Here is an 18,216-nt window from a genome sequence, read left to right as displayed (position 1 = left end):
ATACTTCATAGATTCTTGACACTTCTGGTTCAGTTATGCTGAATTATCAGAATATTTCAACCATATGGTCACAAACATCTCTGAGTATATATTCGTAGTGGAAAAAGAGATGCAAATTAGTTATTTTCCGGGCTTGAATAGGATAACAGTTCATTTGGAATAGATCACCAGGAACAACCTTAGTCATGTGTTGGCTATGCCTCTTTTCTTGGAAGAAGAGAAAAGAACTTACGAAAGGAAATAGCAAGAGAAAGAATTAGGCTTCTAAGGCAGACTTAGTGTTAGGCACTATAAAATTATTTTCACAAAGTTTATTCATTCAATCAGCAAAGTTTTATGGAGTGGCCACTATTAAGCAGGCACAGAAACATTCCTGGAGATTCAAAGATGAGAAAGATATAGCCCTGCCTTTAGATAAGCTCAAAGTCTAATGGGAAGATAGGCATGCAAACAATTTATCACAGTGTACACAGTGATAAGTCCAACCATAAAACTGAGTACAAGGTGCAGCTGGAGGCACAAAAGGAGAGATAAGTGGGAGTGGGGGTGAGGAGATGGGCCCAGGAAAATTTTTACAGAGGAAGAGTCATTTGAACTGAAAATCCATATTGGGTAGTGAGAATCTGAAAACTTGGCTTCTGTCCTTATTGGGCTGCTTATTAATTAGGATAAGCCACCTCATCTCTTTCTCTGTGAGATAAAGGTGCACAAGGTGTTCTTAAAATCTGTTTCATCCCTAAATGTTGCAATTTTGGTAAACAAATTATCTTAGTGGGCTATTTCAGAACAATGGTGTGATTGTTGAGCCTATTACTCCCTTCATCTTTTGGAGGTCACAATTTGAAAGCTTTCTTGAGACAGATAAGCAAGAAAGTTATTCTGGTTTGCTCCACAGTCATTGCCCTGTATATGTATATCAGTGCTGACTACAGTGGAGGGTGTGTGTACTTGGCTGGCCCTCTCCATGGGGTCTTCGTTCAGCCTCATTAATTTTGCCTTCAATATATTCAGGAAATGGTTTATTATAGACATTTTTAAAAAATGTCTTGTCTGTATCCCAAATTTAAATTAAAACCTGAATGCAAGATTGTAAAGATGCTATTTGTGCATATATCAGTATTCATAGATGCTACAGCATTGGAGGAGAAAATAACATAGATTATATTTGTTTTTTAAAGATAGAACTCTAAAAGGAAGAAAGTGGGAATTTGTCATTAGTATGCTGACATCTGGCTAATATTCAGTCTATGTTGATATGCCTCACTTTTAGCTCTTTCATAGTGTTTCTAACTTTTAATAAGTCTACAGTGGTTTTAGGAACCCAGCAACCTAGTACATATGATTTGTAATTTTAAAATTGCTGGTACATCCTTTGAGAGGCCATGTCTAAGCATGTACGTAGGTTTCAGTGGGGTAATATAAAATCAATAAGATTTTTTTTTTTACATTTCTTTTTTGCTTTTTTAAATTAATTTATTTTTGTTACAGATGTTTCTCTTTTTCTCCTCATTGACACCTTCCTCCCCATCCCCCCCACCCCGTCCTTGGCTTTGTTGTCCATGTCCATCGGTTATGCGTACATGCATATAAGTTCTGTGGTTTCTCTCTTCCCTCCCCCCACCCTCTCTTCCGAGGATTGTCAGTCTGTACCCTACTTCCATGTCTCTGGGTCTACCCTGGTCCAATATTTCTTTTTAGTAGATGACCATTTAAATAGAATAACATTTTTTTCATAGAACAAATCATCGATTCATTACCTTATTTAACTTTTAACTTTTGGTAGGCTAGCAGAGCAGTGAGATATCTTTGAAAATGTAATTTAGTTATTCTATTTAGGAGGAGAATTTTCCCCCATAATTCAGAATGTATTTGAAGAAGCAAGTCATTTTGCAAACATGTGTTTCTGTTAAGATACAGTGGGTGACAAAGTCTAATTATCAGCTTCATAGGGTCCTTTTCTTATTCTGATTGACGGTAGAACTTTCTCTCATGAGAAAGTATATTTCACAGGGTTTTTCTACAACCAAGTATATGGTAACCCTTGTATCTGACAATATCGCATAGTTAGTTCCCAAGACTTAGGTGGAATTTGAATCTCTACAATGCTGTTTTCTCTCTTAAATCAAAAGCTTTGTACTCATTTTTGAAAAGCTTGGGGGTAGGGAAAAATAGATTGAATTTTGGAAGTTTCATAAATACTCTGCAGCTTTTTTTTGTGTCTGACATCAACTTTTTGATGCAGATGCATTTTAGAAATTTAATTGACCATTTTCTTCCCCTGCTGCTTTTTTGGATGCATTTTCAAAAAGAGTAGATAAGAGAGGGAATCTGGAAGATCTATAGGTGTAGTAGCACTTATTTCAGCAGAGAATCACTTTCCTATTTAATCACTTTGTTATTTTCTTAAGTCAGTTACATAGTGAAAGGCTAGATGACAATGATTTGTTTTTAAGGCCAAAAGAAGTAGAAAAAGTAAGGCTAGCATAAATGTCTGTGCTCTAATCCCTTCAATACTTTTTAAATTTTTTCATGTGTATGTGTAGGGGAAGGAGAAAGAGATTTTCATGACTTAACTAATTTTTGCTACTATTTTTAGGATATAGCCAGCTCTGCCAGTAGATGGTGACTATCATAGACACAACATTTGTAATGGTTTATGACATCATCTAATACTTTGCACTGAGCACATGGAAACTCTGAACCTGGGGGTCTAGAAAGAGGACATGGAGCACTATTGACTTGGCTTGGGAAACCTGAGGGGTGACTTTTTTTTTTTTCAGACCAAGAACCTTTCTGGGCTTTCATAGATCCAGTGTGAAAGGATATTTTATGACACATTCAGAGTGCTTAGCTAGTCTTAGGAAACCTTTCTAGTTCATAGACTTTTATTTTTAAAAGAACAAAAACAATAGGTGGTTATATATTGTGCTGGGCAGTCTTTTCCCTGCCTCCACCCTATCATTCAAACATGCTTACCAAAAAGTCTTAATTCCCTATGAGGATTAAAAGCAAATATTAGCCAATGTCAAAAAAGGTTTGCCCCCTCCCTCCAAACTCCAATTAAAATATTTTGATATATAATTAACTCTGTGTCTCTTGAAGAATGAATACTATACAGAGTAGATTTATTAATATCAAATGTGAATATAAATATATTTTTCTGAGTTCTAAAGTAGTTTTTTAAATAAATAAGGGGTTTGGTTTTCTTTTGAAATATTGTGTTCCACAGATAACATTCATATTAAATTATTTGCTCTTCTCATCTACTGCTTAGGTAGAAAATGCAGATATTTTTGTTTTGTATAAACTTTTTTTTTTAACATAATCAAAAGTCTCTGGTAAGGTACTATTGCTGTGTACCAGCATTGCTATAGAATTAAATTATGGATTCTGTCATTCAAAAGAGAATCGTTTCTAAATCAAGTAAAATATCATAAGATGTATATATATATTTTTAATATCATGGTGCCTCATATTTCATAGTTTAGTTTTAAATCCCAACTTGATGTAATTTTTAAAGAACAATTCTTTCTTTTATCCTATTTCTGTATACTGTTTTGCTTTGTTAAAAAAAATGTCATTAGTTTTCCAGGATAAAAGCTTAAGAGCCTGGGTGATGTGGCTCAGTGGATTAAGCATCTTCCCCTGGACTTAGAGGTCCCAGTTGGACTTCTGGTCAGGGCACATGCCAGGATTCTGGCTTGATCCCCACTGGGGGGCATGCAGGAGGCATCCGATTGATGTTTTTCTCTCACATCGATGTTTCTCTCTCTCCCCTCCTCTCTCTCTAAAAAAAAATCCATAAAAACATATATTTTGAAAAAGCTTAAGAAAAGTAATTATATGTTAAAGATAATCACATAAAAGCACAAAGGCAGGTAGTAATTCTTTATCTGTAGATTGGCAGGACATGTGCTAAATACCCCGTTTTCTCTCTCCTTTCCTTTCTCCCCCCTCTCTTGATTGCATTCAATGCAAATGATGTTAAAACTCTAAATTGTAACAAATGTTAAAATCCTAATGTATTTCTTTTGCTTTTTAAAAAAATAATCTATTGTTTCTAATTTCTGAGTATAAGATACAGTCCTCAATATGCAGCTTTTTTTTTGGAGGAGGGTTTACATATTGTGTTCTGTATAAATGTCCATTGTTGTGTTTGCCACTTGTCTGGGAAAGCTGTCACGATAAGTTTACAATTCTAAAGCAATCCTGCTCATCAATTGCTTAATTTCTTTTTTCATTGCTGCTATGTAACTGTCCTAAAGTATGGGGATTTGAGCAAGGGTCCTAAATGTGAGTATGCAGTAAAGGAGAAAATATTGTAAGGGGAAGAAAGGTCAGGAGTAAGTTCTTTAGACCTGGTAGGGGGCAGAATTTCCAAATGATGCTGCAATTAGTGATAAAAAGGACTGAAGTTCAAAAGAGGAGTCACATAGAGATTTAAGATCTGAGCAATTACTGCAATATATAAAATTTTGCAAGAATTCCAGTTTCTCAAGGGAAAAGAGATTAGAGAGGAGAGCAAAGGATTTAGGACCAAACTTTGGGGAAATCTTGAATGTTAGACTGTGGGAAGAAGAGAAATGCTGAAATATAAAATAGCATGCTTTGCTGTGGAAGCCACCAAGTATCACTGCTTTCTGAGCCAGATAACCTCAGTTATGCTGTGTTGAAACTGAAGAATCTAGGGACTAAAATCTGTGTGACAGTCTTTACCTTGGTGCAGGTTGTGGTAAGTATAAAGAGAAGCTCATGTTATCTGTTGGGAGGCATATTAATGGGGAAAAATCTTCATTATTGTGATTTTTAGCACACATAAAATTTTTCTTACAGCTCTTATATGTGCTGAAATTATATAGCTATTCTTAGGCTACTTTTATGAATTTAGGAAGATTAGGTTAATCCCATTCTCAACTCTTACTACTAATAAATTGTTCCTTTTCCAGGTCTTGCAGAGAAATGTAAAGGTACAATTAAACTAAGATATTATTTGATTTTATAAATCATTTAATTTGAATAAAAGTAAATTGATCAATGGAAGAAATAAAAGGAAAAACCTAACAGAAAACAATAGTTAAACCTTTAATTTCTCAAGCTATGTATTAAGTTGTACTCATCTTCTTGTCAGGGGAAGTAAAATAATAGAGCCACCTTGTCCTAATTATGTAATATTTAAAAGAGTTGCAGTGCATCTGGTTTTGCATTATACATAGCTGTATAAAGTTTTGAAGGAGACAACTTGATTCTCAGTGAAATAGGAATGCTTTAGTAACAAAATAACCAATTATGGAGAAGCGATTATGTAAACCATTTAGATATCATAAATAAGGAAATGTTCAAAACACTTGATGAACTAACTCATTTTCTCCTGGGAATTCAGGAGGCCTAGCAACTTGTATTCTTGGATCAAAACAAAAAAATTGCCTTTTTTTCTTCATCCCTCTCTAGCATCTTTAGGGGGTAAATTGCTTGCAGTTTTGCTTGTCGTAAAAGAATTATGGTGAACCTAATAATGTAAATGATTATTATTATTATTATTATTATTATATAAATGCTTTATATAATGCTCACGAGTTAAACACAACAACAGGCCACACTTGACAATGTAGTAAATATCTGTCCAGTTTTGCCACCACATAACAACACCATACTCAGTAGCCATGTCAACATTTAGGCAACACCAAAGACACTTGATTCCACAAGACTGACATACTGTTCTGTTGGAAATGCCTAAATCATCAATAAAACATCCAAGTAGCTGTGACTCCAAAATAAACTTTGATCTCAATTATCCAAGTGATCTAGAGCCATTGCCTCTGGAACCTAAAGAATAACATGGCTGCCAGGTGTAGAGATTTATTCTATGGTTAACAGTATGTCAGTGGATTTCAGGATTTATCTTACATTATATAGATTCAGGAAAAAGAACTTTAGACCCCAAAATGTCCAGAATAATGGGTCTAAACTTTAGAAAATATATTTATGTGTATATAGTATATTTATATATTTTTCTCCACCCCTCAATTGAGGGAAAATTTAACAATTTTTTCTTAATTTTCTTGATTGTTTAATATACTTTATTCCTAACCATATCATATTTTTAGAAATATTAATGAAAATTAGCCTAATTCTTCATTTTTAGGGTCGGTGTGCTAGAGAGAACTGCAAGTACCTTCACCCTCCTCCACACTTAAAAACACAGCTGGAAATTAATGGACGGAACAATCTGATTCAACAAAAGACTACCACAGCCATGTTTTCCCAGCAGATGCAGTTTATGCTCCAAAATGCTCAAATGTCATCACTTGTAAGTCACAGCATTGTCTTTGAAAAACTGTGTATTGAGTGCCTTATTTTAAAAAGAATATATACGTATATAAAAATATATATATTGGAATAACCTTGCAGGGCCTTTAGGAAGTTAGTTACAGAAGGATTTAGGACACACACTAATATATTAATTGATACTACAATGCTGTCCTGAATGTGAAGGGAGCAATCAGGAGTGTTTGATTTTATTTATTTATTTAATTTGTTTTTCTTTATTGATTTTAGAGAGAGAGGAAAAGAGAGGGAGAGAGAGATAGAAACATCAATGAGAGAGAACATCGATTGGCCTCCTCCTACATGCCCCCCACTGGGGATCGGGCTCACAACCTGGGCATGTGCCCTGACCAGGAATCAAACTGGTGACCTCTTGGTGCATGGGTCGACGCTCAGCTACTGAGCCACACCAGCTGGATAGGAGTGTTTGACTTAAAATCTGGGTTGTATTTAAGCATGAATTCAATTTATAGAATATTAACAAAGGAACAGGGGCATTTTAAGATAAGGAGAATGTTTGATTATTATTAAATGATGTGAATCTGTAAATTCTAGCATATTAATAGAAACAGTTTTTGATGGTGGTTTTATTGTTACTTTTTATTTTGAAATAATTTTATATTTAAAGAAAAATTGCGAAGATAGTACAAAGAGTTACCATATTATCTCTCACCCAGTTTCACCCTCTGTTAATACATTTCCATGGTCTCATCAAAACTAAGAAACTGACATTTACACATTCCTATTAACTAATTTCCAGACTTTATTCAGATTTCATCATTCGTGTACTCTTTCTGTTCCAGTGTCTCATCCAAGGTACCACAGTGCATTTATTTGAATATGTTTCCCCTCTCTCCTCTGGTCTGTGACCATTTTTCAGTCTTTCCCTGTTTTCTACAACCTTGAAAGGCTTGAGAAATACTGGTCAGATATTTTACAGTGGTATTAATTTAACCTTTGCAGAAATTAATAAGATTATGGTGTCATTCTAGACCAGTATCTACTATTTTTATGGTTCAGTGAACTTAGATTATTTAAAAAGCAATTTTTCCTATTGAGAATTCATCTTGTTTTGCTACCTTAAAATATTAAGGTGCAGTTTGGTCTTTCAGAGGTAATTGAAAACTCCCTTTTCTACTGAATTTACCAGGTCTTAAATTTAGTTCAGTAGTGTTTCATTCTAATTTCAGCTGTCCTACTTGCTTTAAATCTTTAACGAGATACTAATTTGAAAGAGTTATGTTATCTTTATTTGTTATCTATTTCATCAGCGACTAAGTAATAAATGCACTGAAAGATGTATATAGCATTTAAATACAATGAAAATGTGGGTGCTGAGAATGGATTGACTATCCCATTATAAAGTTGATTCTCACAATTCAAGGAGATATGTGTAGATTGGGCACCCCTTAACTAGTCTATATGTATAGATAATGCACAAAACAGGTGGTGAGGACATTGATGAGCCACTAAAATTTTGTAGTACAATTTTCATTTCCCAGAATGTCTAGACAAATTTAAGTAAAACAACAACAACAACAACAACAACAAAAAACAACACAGATTTTATGTTCTATACTATTAGTATGCCAAAAAAAAAAAAAAGATTTGCCTTGGAATTCACTGTTGATTAATTATATTATAAAATAGTTGCTAGAAGCTCACCAGTGAGCTCCTCATAGTTCCCCTTTTGCCTTCAGGATTACTTTACATGGTTGAACTCCTTCAAACTGTTTCCTAGGCTTTCACACACTGAAATATTTCAATTTCTTTTTACTTCTAAAGGGGTAGGGAAAAGAAAGTCTACTAGTTACTAAAACAGGATTAAAAAAAAAACAAACAACAACAACAACAAAAAAAACCAGAAAATTGAATGTGCTCAATGAGTCCAGAAAATGTAAGTAGATGGGGAATAAATCAAGGGAGTTCACCATCCTTACCACTTCTCAGCCTCTTGTGGGATGTCCCAATTTCAGACTGAGGAAGGAACAGGAGCCAGATTTTATCACACTCTTGAGCCAGCTTTTCCTATGGAGTTGGAGTATATGTCTTTTCACAAGTCAAGGGACAGCATCAGAATAGCAATCAAATGTCCTGTTTCAGGGAATCAGAGCAAGACCTAGGGTAAAGTAGGGATAAAGACAGAAGGCTGACTATTCATTTTCTATTCAGACTCCAATAGAGTCTCTTATTAGACTCTGAAAAAACTACTCCCTATTCCCCAGTGTGACCCAGCTTTTTTAAAGTCTTATAAAAGATACATTGAGTTTTCTGACCTCTGTGACTTCTAATTTGACTCTTAATGCTTTGTATAATAGAATACATTTCCCTTATTTCTTCAGTAAGTATAATTTTAGATTTCGGGCTTTAGAACATGACACACAGTAGAAGTTTATTTTATAGCATATCACAAAATACAAGACATTACTTAGAAGACCCCAGGGAACAATTGGAAATTGCTTTTCTAACTTGTAGATTATTTAACAATAGCTGTTGTGGTGTGATAAACTGATAAAACATTATTTTTTGCAGTTATATCGTGTAAAAAAATTAACCCCACAATGGTTGATATGATCCTGTTTTGAGGTCTAGAAAGCTGCTTTGTAGGCATGTTGAAATTGAGATAGTGACAATTTTAAGTGACATTTACTAGTCTGATTTGAAAGAAATGTTCTTTATTATGGATCTTGATATTACTATAAAAGTAACATATGATTACTTAGTTTCTTTGGTACCTACTCTCCCCAAACAATTCTCTTTCCCTTTTAACACCCTCCATAATCTGAATATTTTCTCGAAAATAGTCAAGCTTTTGTTTAAATTTTCAGTCCTAATGTTTGTATGGTTACATATTAAAACCTACTTGATATCATGGCTTGAACTTCAGGACTTTTCATAAAACATACTTTGATCTGTTTCAAGGATACCAGAAGAGCACATCTGCCTTTAGAAAACTGAGTATGGTTTGCTTATTATAAGCCCTCAGATAAAGGGAATGTCAGCCTAAATGGGATGGTAGGTAGAGAACAGATTCTGTTCAGTGTGACTGAACAATGAATAAAAGTCACACCTAGTCAATTTGGGTGAAATGCTTGCTGTAGCAGGCAAGTTTGTTCACTGTATTTAACAGGCCTGAATTGACATTTGATAATATAAAAATCTACCTCTGAAAGCTTTTGTGAACCCTATTGAGGAGTTTTAGCAAGTGAGAGAAACAGTGTGACTCTCTAATGTTTTTCAACATTATTTAAAAAAGAAAATTTCTGATGTTCACAGCAAAAATTTATTAAGTTTAATAACTCCTCTTGGCATTATTAGGGAGGCCAAAATGAGTACTGTACAAGAATTTTAGGAAAAGTAGACACACTGGGTTACTCTCAAACAAGCTAATGGTTTAAAATTTCAGTTTCACAACTGGGAATTTTCATTACAGGGAGAAGGAATCTCACTGTTGGATGAAATGTATGGATGTATAAAGTGGACATGGTATTATAAAGTTATTTAAAAATTTTTGATTGAGGTATTTTGCATAAGTTAGACCTGTCCATATCTAGTAAATTTCTTTAGATTCTCTCTGAATGTGCTGATTCACATGGAGGCATTCCTTTACACACAGGTAAACTTGACGCAGTCATGTATTTACCTGATGATTTATTTAGAGATTATTGGCTTGGCACACTTGGCTCAGCCATTGGGGTGTGCCAAAACCCCTTGTCTGCTTGATGCTTTTCATGGCTTACACGCCTGTGGCCAGGTTATGGTGTCCCAAACTGCAGAGGCTATAAGCATGGGTTTCACCCCAAGCTTTTTCTTTATCAAAGATAGAATCATGTGACGACTGCCTGGACCCTCCCCACATTTTTACATAATTTTCATAATCCTATTTACAAAATTCATTTCTCATAAACAAGCATATGTTTTTTCTGACATTGATAAGATAAGAAATGAAGGTTGTGTGACACTTCAGAACCAAAAGGGTAAAAATAGGAAGTTCCGGTAGATAGGAAAAAGGGAGATATACTAATTAATAAATATTATCATTATTTTTAGACTCTAATGTTTCTAATGTTTTTCTTCTTTTTTATATAGGAGCTATAAGCTAAGAATTATTTTATGAAACTTTGGACTAAAACAGTTTTAGGTGACTTGAAGTAAAATTGCAAATTATTTGTTTACTTTTTGAGAAAGTTTAATAGTTAAATGATTTATTAGTTAAAGACAAAAAGATAATATCTTTCCCTCACCAAGGTACATTATACATTTGGCATATTCACATCAGAGGTACATTTTTGCTAGTTCACATAAACTAATTTTATTGCCTGAATTCTTTCTCTATTATCATGGCTTTTTTTATTAAAAATTATGATGAAAAAAGTGGGCAAGGTATTTTGCAGATTTTGAGGAAAAGGAAATTATGTCTGTATTCCAGATTAGTAATTTCGTGGTCAGTATAAAAATTATAATATATTTTAATGGTGGTTCTTCAGTGGGTTTCTCAGTTCACCCACTTGCAAAATGACAAATGATGACATTTAGCTGTTTCATATCGATGTGGTGACATTAAATGTTTTGTAAAGTGCTTTTTGCAAAATGTTGAAGTCAGTGGATAACATGCATTATGTAATTATAAGGCTAATATGCTCTTAATATAATTATGACTGTCATTACCATGTTAAGTTTCACATTGACTGAAGCTGACCAAATCACATTACAGGAGTACGTGGAGTGAAACCATACTATGAGCCCACATTTCATCTAGATTTCACTACATTCTCTAAAATATTAGAGATTTTACTCATAGAAACTGAAGCCTATCATTGTTTATTTGTTTAACAAATAGACTTACCTTGAGGTTAGTGAAGGCTCAAGGCTCCTCATTTGCATGAACTCCTTCCAAGGGCCTTGGAGAAGCCCAAACAATATGTTTACAATGAGCTTATAAAAGGTGCAAAATATATTTCTGTATAAAGTTCTCCTCCCCAACTCTACTGAACCCTACAGATCCTGGATTCACTCCTGATTGCAATTACTGGTCCAAAGTAGAGAAGTTTATTCAGATCCTTTCCCAAGGTTGTGTATGTTACACTGCTTATAGCTTCTTTTATAGTAAAACAAAATAAACTACACTAACAGTAGGTTTTCTGCCTTGTGCCAACTATGTTAATACACAATGTGAAATCCTTTTTTCAAAAGTTAAACAAAAATGCTACAGTTTTGCAGACAAACAGAGGGCATTTGTACATATCTTTTACATAGCTCAGTTTCTTTGATAATGATAAATCTCAACGTTCTCCCTGTATCCTCCCTTATATTTTCCCATGGGATATATTAAATGTAATCTCCTCTCAGTACATTTTGTGTCCTTTTCCCCTGGGGCTAGTTAGCTCAGTTGGTTAGAGTCTGGTGCTAATGAAACCATGTGGGCCTGTCAGCTTCCTTGATCTTGGTCATGGTCTAAGCTGTAGCCAGCTACCTCAAAATTGCTTGCTGTTGATCACCAGTGAGATGAAGGCAGGAAGTTGGGAGAGCTCTGTAAAAAGCTTTTTCACTGATGGAAGATAAACAAAACAACAACAGTAGCAATAAACAAAACCAATGCTTGACAATTTCACCTATAAAGGATGATTTTTTTTTTTTCTTATTGAAGCCATCCCCTTGCTCAGATCTCCATCAGGAGACCTAGTATAAATCCTGTGGTTGCCCCTGTACCTGATAATAATCTTAGTTAAACAGCCCCCCCCCCCCCAAAAAAAAAAACCCACTAATTTTCCTTAATATCCTGTAAGGATCTAGTAAATATTTTAAACCCTTCTTTACCTAGTCTCCTCTCTTAAACCATTCTGTGGAGAGCAGTCATATTAACAAGTCACTAGTTTCCTGGAACTAAACATTTTGTGATAAGAAGTTACATATTGTTTTTCTCAGAACTCTTCATTGAACACCTTTTGGTACTGATGACTTAGCCACTACAATGTAAAAATGCCTACATACATATGTGTGTATGTGTGCACCCATGGACATCCACACACATGTGTATGAGTGTATAAAATACCTTGTGCTTCTCATACTGTTTGTTGTAGCATTTAACACTTATATCAAAAGACAATTTGTGAGTGGCATTCTTCTTAAAGTCTCTTCAGTACAGAGCAAAACTGATGATTTGTCCACTGCTTTCATTCCTTGAGTGTTTCTTTTGCACTGTGATTTTTTTTTTATCCTCACCCAAGGACATTTTTCCACTTTTTGTTCAAATAGAGTGGGAGGGGGAGAGAGAGAGAGAGAGAGACATCTATGTGAAAGGGACACATCAAGTGGCTGCCACCCGCACGACCTACCAGGGCCGGGGCAAAACAGCAACTGAGGTACGTGCCCTTAGCAGAAACCGAACCCGGGTCTCTCCAGACCGCAGGCCCACACTCTAACCGCTGAGCCAAACCGGCCAGGGCTGCACTGTGATTTTTTAATTAGTTTTTTCTAATTGGTAATCATAAAATAAGTCAATGGCTTAGGGATACCTTTTCACTCAATTCAGTAAATATTTATTGAGAATATACTCTGTGCCAAACATTTACGAGAGCAAGAGGTGGATAAAAAGGTGAACTAGAAACAGTCTCTACCCTCTAGGAAAATATGACAATAGTAAGATGGTGAATTAATGTTTTTGTGACCTCCTTAATTTCTGATATACACCTGATTCTCTGTATTTGTATAGCTTTGGGCTTTTCTTTTATTTCTCCATAGAGTTATCTTGCTATTAACCATTTGAGGTTTTGTTTTCATTTATGTTATTTTGGTGATTGTGGTGGTGGTTTTTGAACACCTGGTCATAATCCTTAGCATCCATTTATCCTGGACTTGCACTGATATGTTTATAGTCTCCAGTCTCTCTGTGGGTTTTTTGCTTTTCTGAGATCTTGCCATTCCTCTCCTCAAAAAAAAAAAAATCTAAAATATCTATAATTTGTTTCATACCTTTTGTTTAAATTGAGTAACGATTTGATTTTTTAAAATACTTTTCCTTTCCTAGTGGGATGTTAAAGTTAATTTAATTGTCATTATTATTACATTGTGGTTCACCAACAAATAATTTTTCGGTCAGTTCCTGTTCACTTCTCAGGAACAACGTCAAAATTATCTTGCTCACATAAGGAGAAATAATTTGCCCCCTTGCCAGATCCTTGCCTCTAGTCATCATCTGGTGTTAATGCTGATCTCTTTGTAGGTTCTCTATTATAACTCCTGGCTTACTTTGCAAATTCTCATCCACCAAGTACAGGCAGATCCAAACCAGGATTTGTCCTTTCTTGTATGCTATACTTTACACCTTTTATACCCACAATAATCTATTGATCATTCACCTACCTGTCTACCTTCAATGCTTCCTTTTACTTGGAGAATTCTGTGACTAATAAGGTCAAAAAGTCCAGGTCTAGGTGAGAACAACTATCCAATTTTGACCCTTGAACTTATTTTTTTCTTAGTTTTTTCTCTGGAGCCATGACTTATTCATGAACAAGTATGATTAGCACATAAACACCACTATCTGCTTGTGTCTGTTTATAAAGTTAACTCTAATTACCACTGGACCAATTAAATAGTCAAGGTTATATGGGCCTCCCACCATGCCTTTTGGCCATTTCAGTGAACGCAGAAAATCACACAAAGGGTTTGGAGATGACCCAACAAAAACTGCGAAACCAAGATTATTCATTTGTGCTCCATGTGAACAGTTACCAAAGTCTGATAGAAACTAAAATTATACATTTCAGTGTGCTTTGGGATAACCTAAGGATAGAAATATGCATGGTGATAGTGAAACTGGATTCATTTTATACTATATAAATGCTTGTAAATGAGCAATAAAATTAGGTATTATGAGTGCTAGTAAAAGTTAAGAGGACTATTTTCTGGTAATAAAATTGAATCAACAGTCCTGGCCAGTTTGGCTCAGTAGTTAGAGCATTGGCCCACAGACCAAAGAGTCACGGGTTTGATTCTGGTCAATTGATGTGTCTCTCTCTTTCTCCTTCCCACTCTGTCTGAAGATAAAATGTTCTCTGGTGAGGATTTTTTAAAAAGTCTAAAATTGGGTCAACAAATGGTTACCAAATGTTTACAATCCTATGAAAGAAAATGTTTAGTCATCCACCTCTAGATAGGACTTCAGAGATGGAAAGCCTCAATTATTATATTCCTTTCAGGCCAGGATTAACCAAAGTGACTTAAAGAATTTTGCATTCATTCCACGATAATTGTAATTGACCTTGATATTATTGAAGTAACTACAAGTAGATCTAGGCTGCTGGGGAGACACAAAGACTGATTTAGCTAACATTTACTTTTTATTTCTTTATATTAGCTTGAGGAATAACGCATTTAAGTATTAAATCAATGTTTCTAAAATGTGTGTGTAAATTGGACATATCTATTTGAGGCATAGCTTTTCATCAAATTATATTATTTTTCAGTGATGCTTCAGAATCCTTTAAGACCAATATGTGATGACTCCTCAAATTTTACCTTTATATAGGATTACATCTATCCTTGTCACTGAGTAGTTATTATTAATAACAAGTAGTTAAGAACCCTAATTTTAGTGATTATTTAAAAGAACATTTCAGTGAATATGTTAGTATTGGTTTCTAAAGCCAAACTTTTTCAACTTCTAGAATATTGCCACAAGTATTAAATTTACATCAAGAGATTTGTATATAATTAGCATATTAATCCAGAAATTGATGGAGTGCTTTATTTTTGGGAATCCTTTAAATGACTAAATAGTAAAGATTTTAGGCTTTGTGGTACAATGGGAAAATTTGAGGATATTATGTAGGTACTTCTATAATAAGAGAGAAAACAAATATCCACAACTTTTTATAAAAAAAGAAAGCAGAAGATAACCAAGAAAATTTTACCCTCAAAAAAGAAGGAAAAGTTGGAAGTTCAGAACTACTATAAATGGGAAGCATTGCTTATATGTACATTAGACTTAATTATTATTAATTGATCAGTATGTATTAGTCATTAATGATGTTTTTAATCTGGAAAATCGACTTGCATGCAGGTCTTTCTTTTAATTCAATAGTTTTTTATTTTATTATTTAAAAAAATTTCTTTATTGATTTTAAATAGAGAGGAAGGGAGAGGGAGAGAGAGAGAGAAACATCTGTGAGAGAGAACATCAATTGGCTGCCTCCAACATGCCCCCCACTGGGGATTCAGCCCACAACCTGGGCATGTGCCCTGACCGAGAATCCAACCAGTGACCTCTTGGTGCAGGGGTTGATGCTCAACCACTGAGCCACACTAGCCGGGCTCAATAGTTTTCTCAATGTAATAATGGTTCTTCTCAGTTCTGTAAAAAGCAAAAGCAAAAAGTATCCAGGAGAATAGGATGGTGACTTTAGTGAGAAATTTACTCTGAAAGAGAGAAAATGGAAGTTCAACAAAGAGTACTATTGTGTGGTTCAAATATGGAGATTTTATAGAGATTCTTTTTGATTTTGAAAAAAAACATAAATCATCAAATTGATAAAGTCTGCCTTTTTGTGGAAGTATGCCTGGGTGGATGTTTTCAAGAGATTTCTATTACATTATATAAGATAATATTGTGTCAGCTAATTCCTGGAGCTTCATATCTTATTTAGTAAAAAATATGACATGCCTATATAGCTTCTCACATCATAGTACCTTGTTAGGCTAGGTCAGCCCTTGGCTGACTGTCCTCAAACCTTAAAACCCCTCCCAGACTGTTCTATCATCTTTCTTGGCACCTGGTATTGCCTTTTTCTTCTTAAAATTCTTGGCCCTCATGCCCTCTCTACTCACCCTAGTAAGTCTTGCCAGTTGGGGGGGGGGTTGTTGGTCCTTCCTAATTGCCAATTAGTTAATTTGATAAGGAAGCCCTTTCTTTCAAGTTAAGTGTGGTTTATAACAAGGACTTTATTGAGAATGCTGTGATGGTGAACATTTAAAGTCAGACTAGGGGTGATATAGGGAATATATATTTATCCTCACTGCATACTCCACAACCTCCTATTCTCTGTGTATTTAGAATTGTCCCTGTTAATGTGATTTAGCAGAAGGTGTGGGCACAAGGTGGTTATCAGTGTAACAGATTCATTAATTTTTTTAGTGAAAGAAATAAAAAGAAAGCAAGAAAGAATACATGCTATTAGTAATACCTACTGGAACACGGCACTACTTCATATAGTTTTTGTTGAAAATGTACTACATTTAACCATGATTTAATTTCTTTAAAATGTTTACATTTATTTTTAAACTTTAGCATTGATTATATCAGTCAATCAGTCATTAAGTATTGGGTACTACAGGGGAGACAATACAACTACCAAAGAATGATAACCATGTTGAGAAGTAAAGATAACCACATGTGGAAAAAAATGGAAAACAGCACAGTAAAGTGATAAATTCTGTGGTTACTGAGAAATAATAAAAAAAAATAAAAAAATATATATATATATATATCAAACTCTGAGGTGAAAACTTTTTAAAAATAGAAAAAACAGTAAGAGCCTTGGTATTCCAGTTTATGTACTTATACTCTTGTTATTTTATTTCTTCCTATCTAACAGGGATCCTTGTAGTATTTTTAGAGCTTCCTTTTGAACTATGGATATCATCTGGCCCCGTAGATAAAGACAAAGCTAGGCAACTCGGATAAGTTTATAAAATGGGACTATAAAAAGTGTTTTAATTATCATACCAATTTCATTTTAAGTAGTTGGCATGAAATTGTTACAGCTCATATATATATATATATATATATATATATATATATATATATTCTTCACCTGGCTTTTTCCATTTATTTTCAGTCAGAGTGGGAGGGAGAGATAGAAAGAGAGAGGAACATTGATGTGAGAGAGATCGGTTGCCTCCCGCACATCCCCTACCAGGGCCGGGGACCAAACTGCAACCGAGGTACATGCCCTTGACTGGAATCAAACCCGAGATTCTTTGGTCCGAGGGCTGATGCTCTAAGCACTGAGCCAAATGGGCCAGGGCTACAGCTTCTACATTTTAAATCTACCTCTTTCTTCCTCACTAATTGCTGTCTTCTATGATTAATAGTAGACCAAGAGAAACAAGTGACTGATAGGGCAGGTGGGAACTGTGGTAGGACTGGCGGCCTTAGAGCCAAACAGTACTGATGGGGAAGAAGGAGGAGGAGGGTGGAACAAAGGGGGTTTTCAGAAGAACCTTAAATCTGCCTACATAGGTAATACCTATGGAAGGAGACAATGATATATTATCTGTATAATATATCATTAGTGACATGGTTTTTAGGTAAAAATGAAAGTGCTAAAGAAAACACATTTGGAAAAGAATCCATCAATGAGGTAAAATTTGGGTAACTCGTGATTATTAAAAATTAGGTGATCTGTTTTGTCAGTTTATCAATAAATTTGATTCTCAAAGGTATTTATTGTTTTAAAAGCAACTCGTAATTGGAATTAGTATGAGACTCAAAATAGATCTGAGAAACAGTGGCAAATTTTGATATGCTTAGGCTTTCTAAAAGAATGTCTCTTTGTGTATTAATAGGAATAATCTGTTTACCTCTAACACTTTTTTTCTTTCAAACATACAGACTTCCTTTCCTATGACTCCATCACTTGCAGCTAATCCTACCATGGCTTTCAATTCTTACTTACCTCATCCTGGGATGGGCCTGGTTCCTGCCGAATTTTTACCAAATGCACCTCTTCTGTTTTCTGGAAACCCTCCTCTCGCATTGCCAGGAGCTGCTGGTCCAAAACTGATGCGTTCAGATAAACTGGAGGTATTTGTGTAGAAATATATAAATACTTATGTGGTTGATATTAACCTTATGCATTAAAAAATCCTTAGAGCCCTATGCTTTGAATG

The 18,216-nt window shown here is 34.7% G+C and overlaps 1 protein-coding gene across 4 annotated transcripts in view; it reads left to right on the top strand.

The window, feature by feature from the left end:
• Positions 1-18,216, top strand: part of MBNL3 (muscleblind like splicing regulator 3) — a 77,167-nt gene that overhangs the window by 46,200 nt on the left and 12,751 nt on the right. For all 4 annotated transcript variants that reach the window (XM_036270690.1, XM_036270689.1, XM_036270691.1 and 1 more), the window contains exons 2-3: positions 6,143-6,307; positions 17,939-18,130. In XM_036270690.1, coding sequence (XP_036126583.1) covers positions 6,143-6,307; positions 17,939-18,130 — 357 coding nt within the window. The remainder of the gene's footprint in view (positions 1-6,142; positions 6,308-17,938; positions 18,131-18,216) is intronic.

The sequence above is a fragment of the Molossus molossus genome, unplaced genomic scaffold (assembly GCF_014108415.1).
Source record: "Molossus molossus isolate mMolMol1 unplaced genomic scaffold, mMolMol1.p scaffold_m16_p_2, whole genome shotgun sequence".
NCBI lineage: Eukaryota > Metazoa > Chordata > Mammalia > Chiroptera > Molossidae > Molossus > Molossus molossus.
Note: the sequence above shows the minus strand (reverse complement) of the source record. Positions and strands in the feature narration are given on the sequence as shown.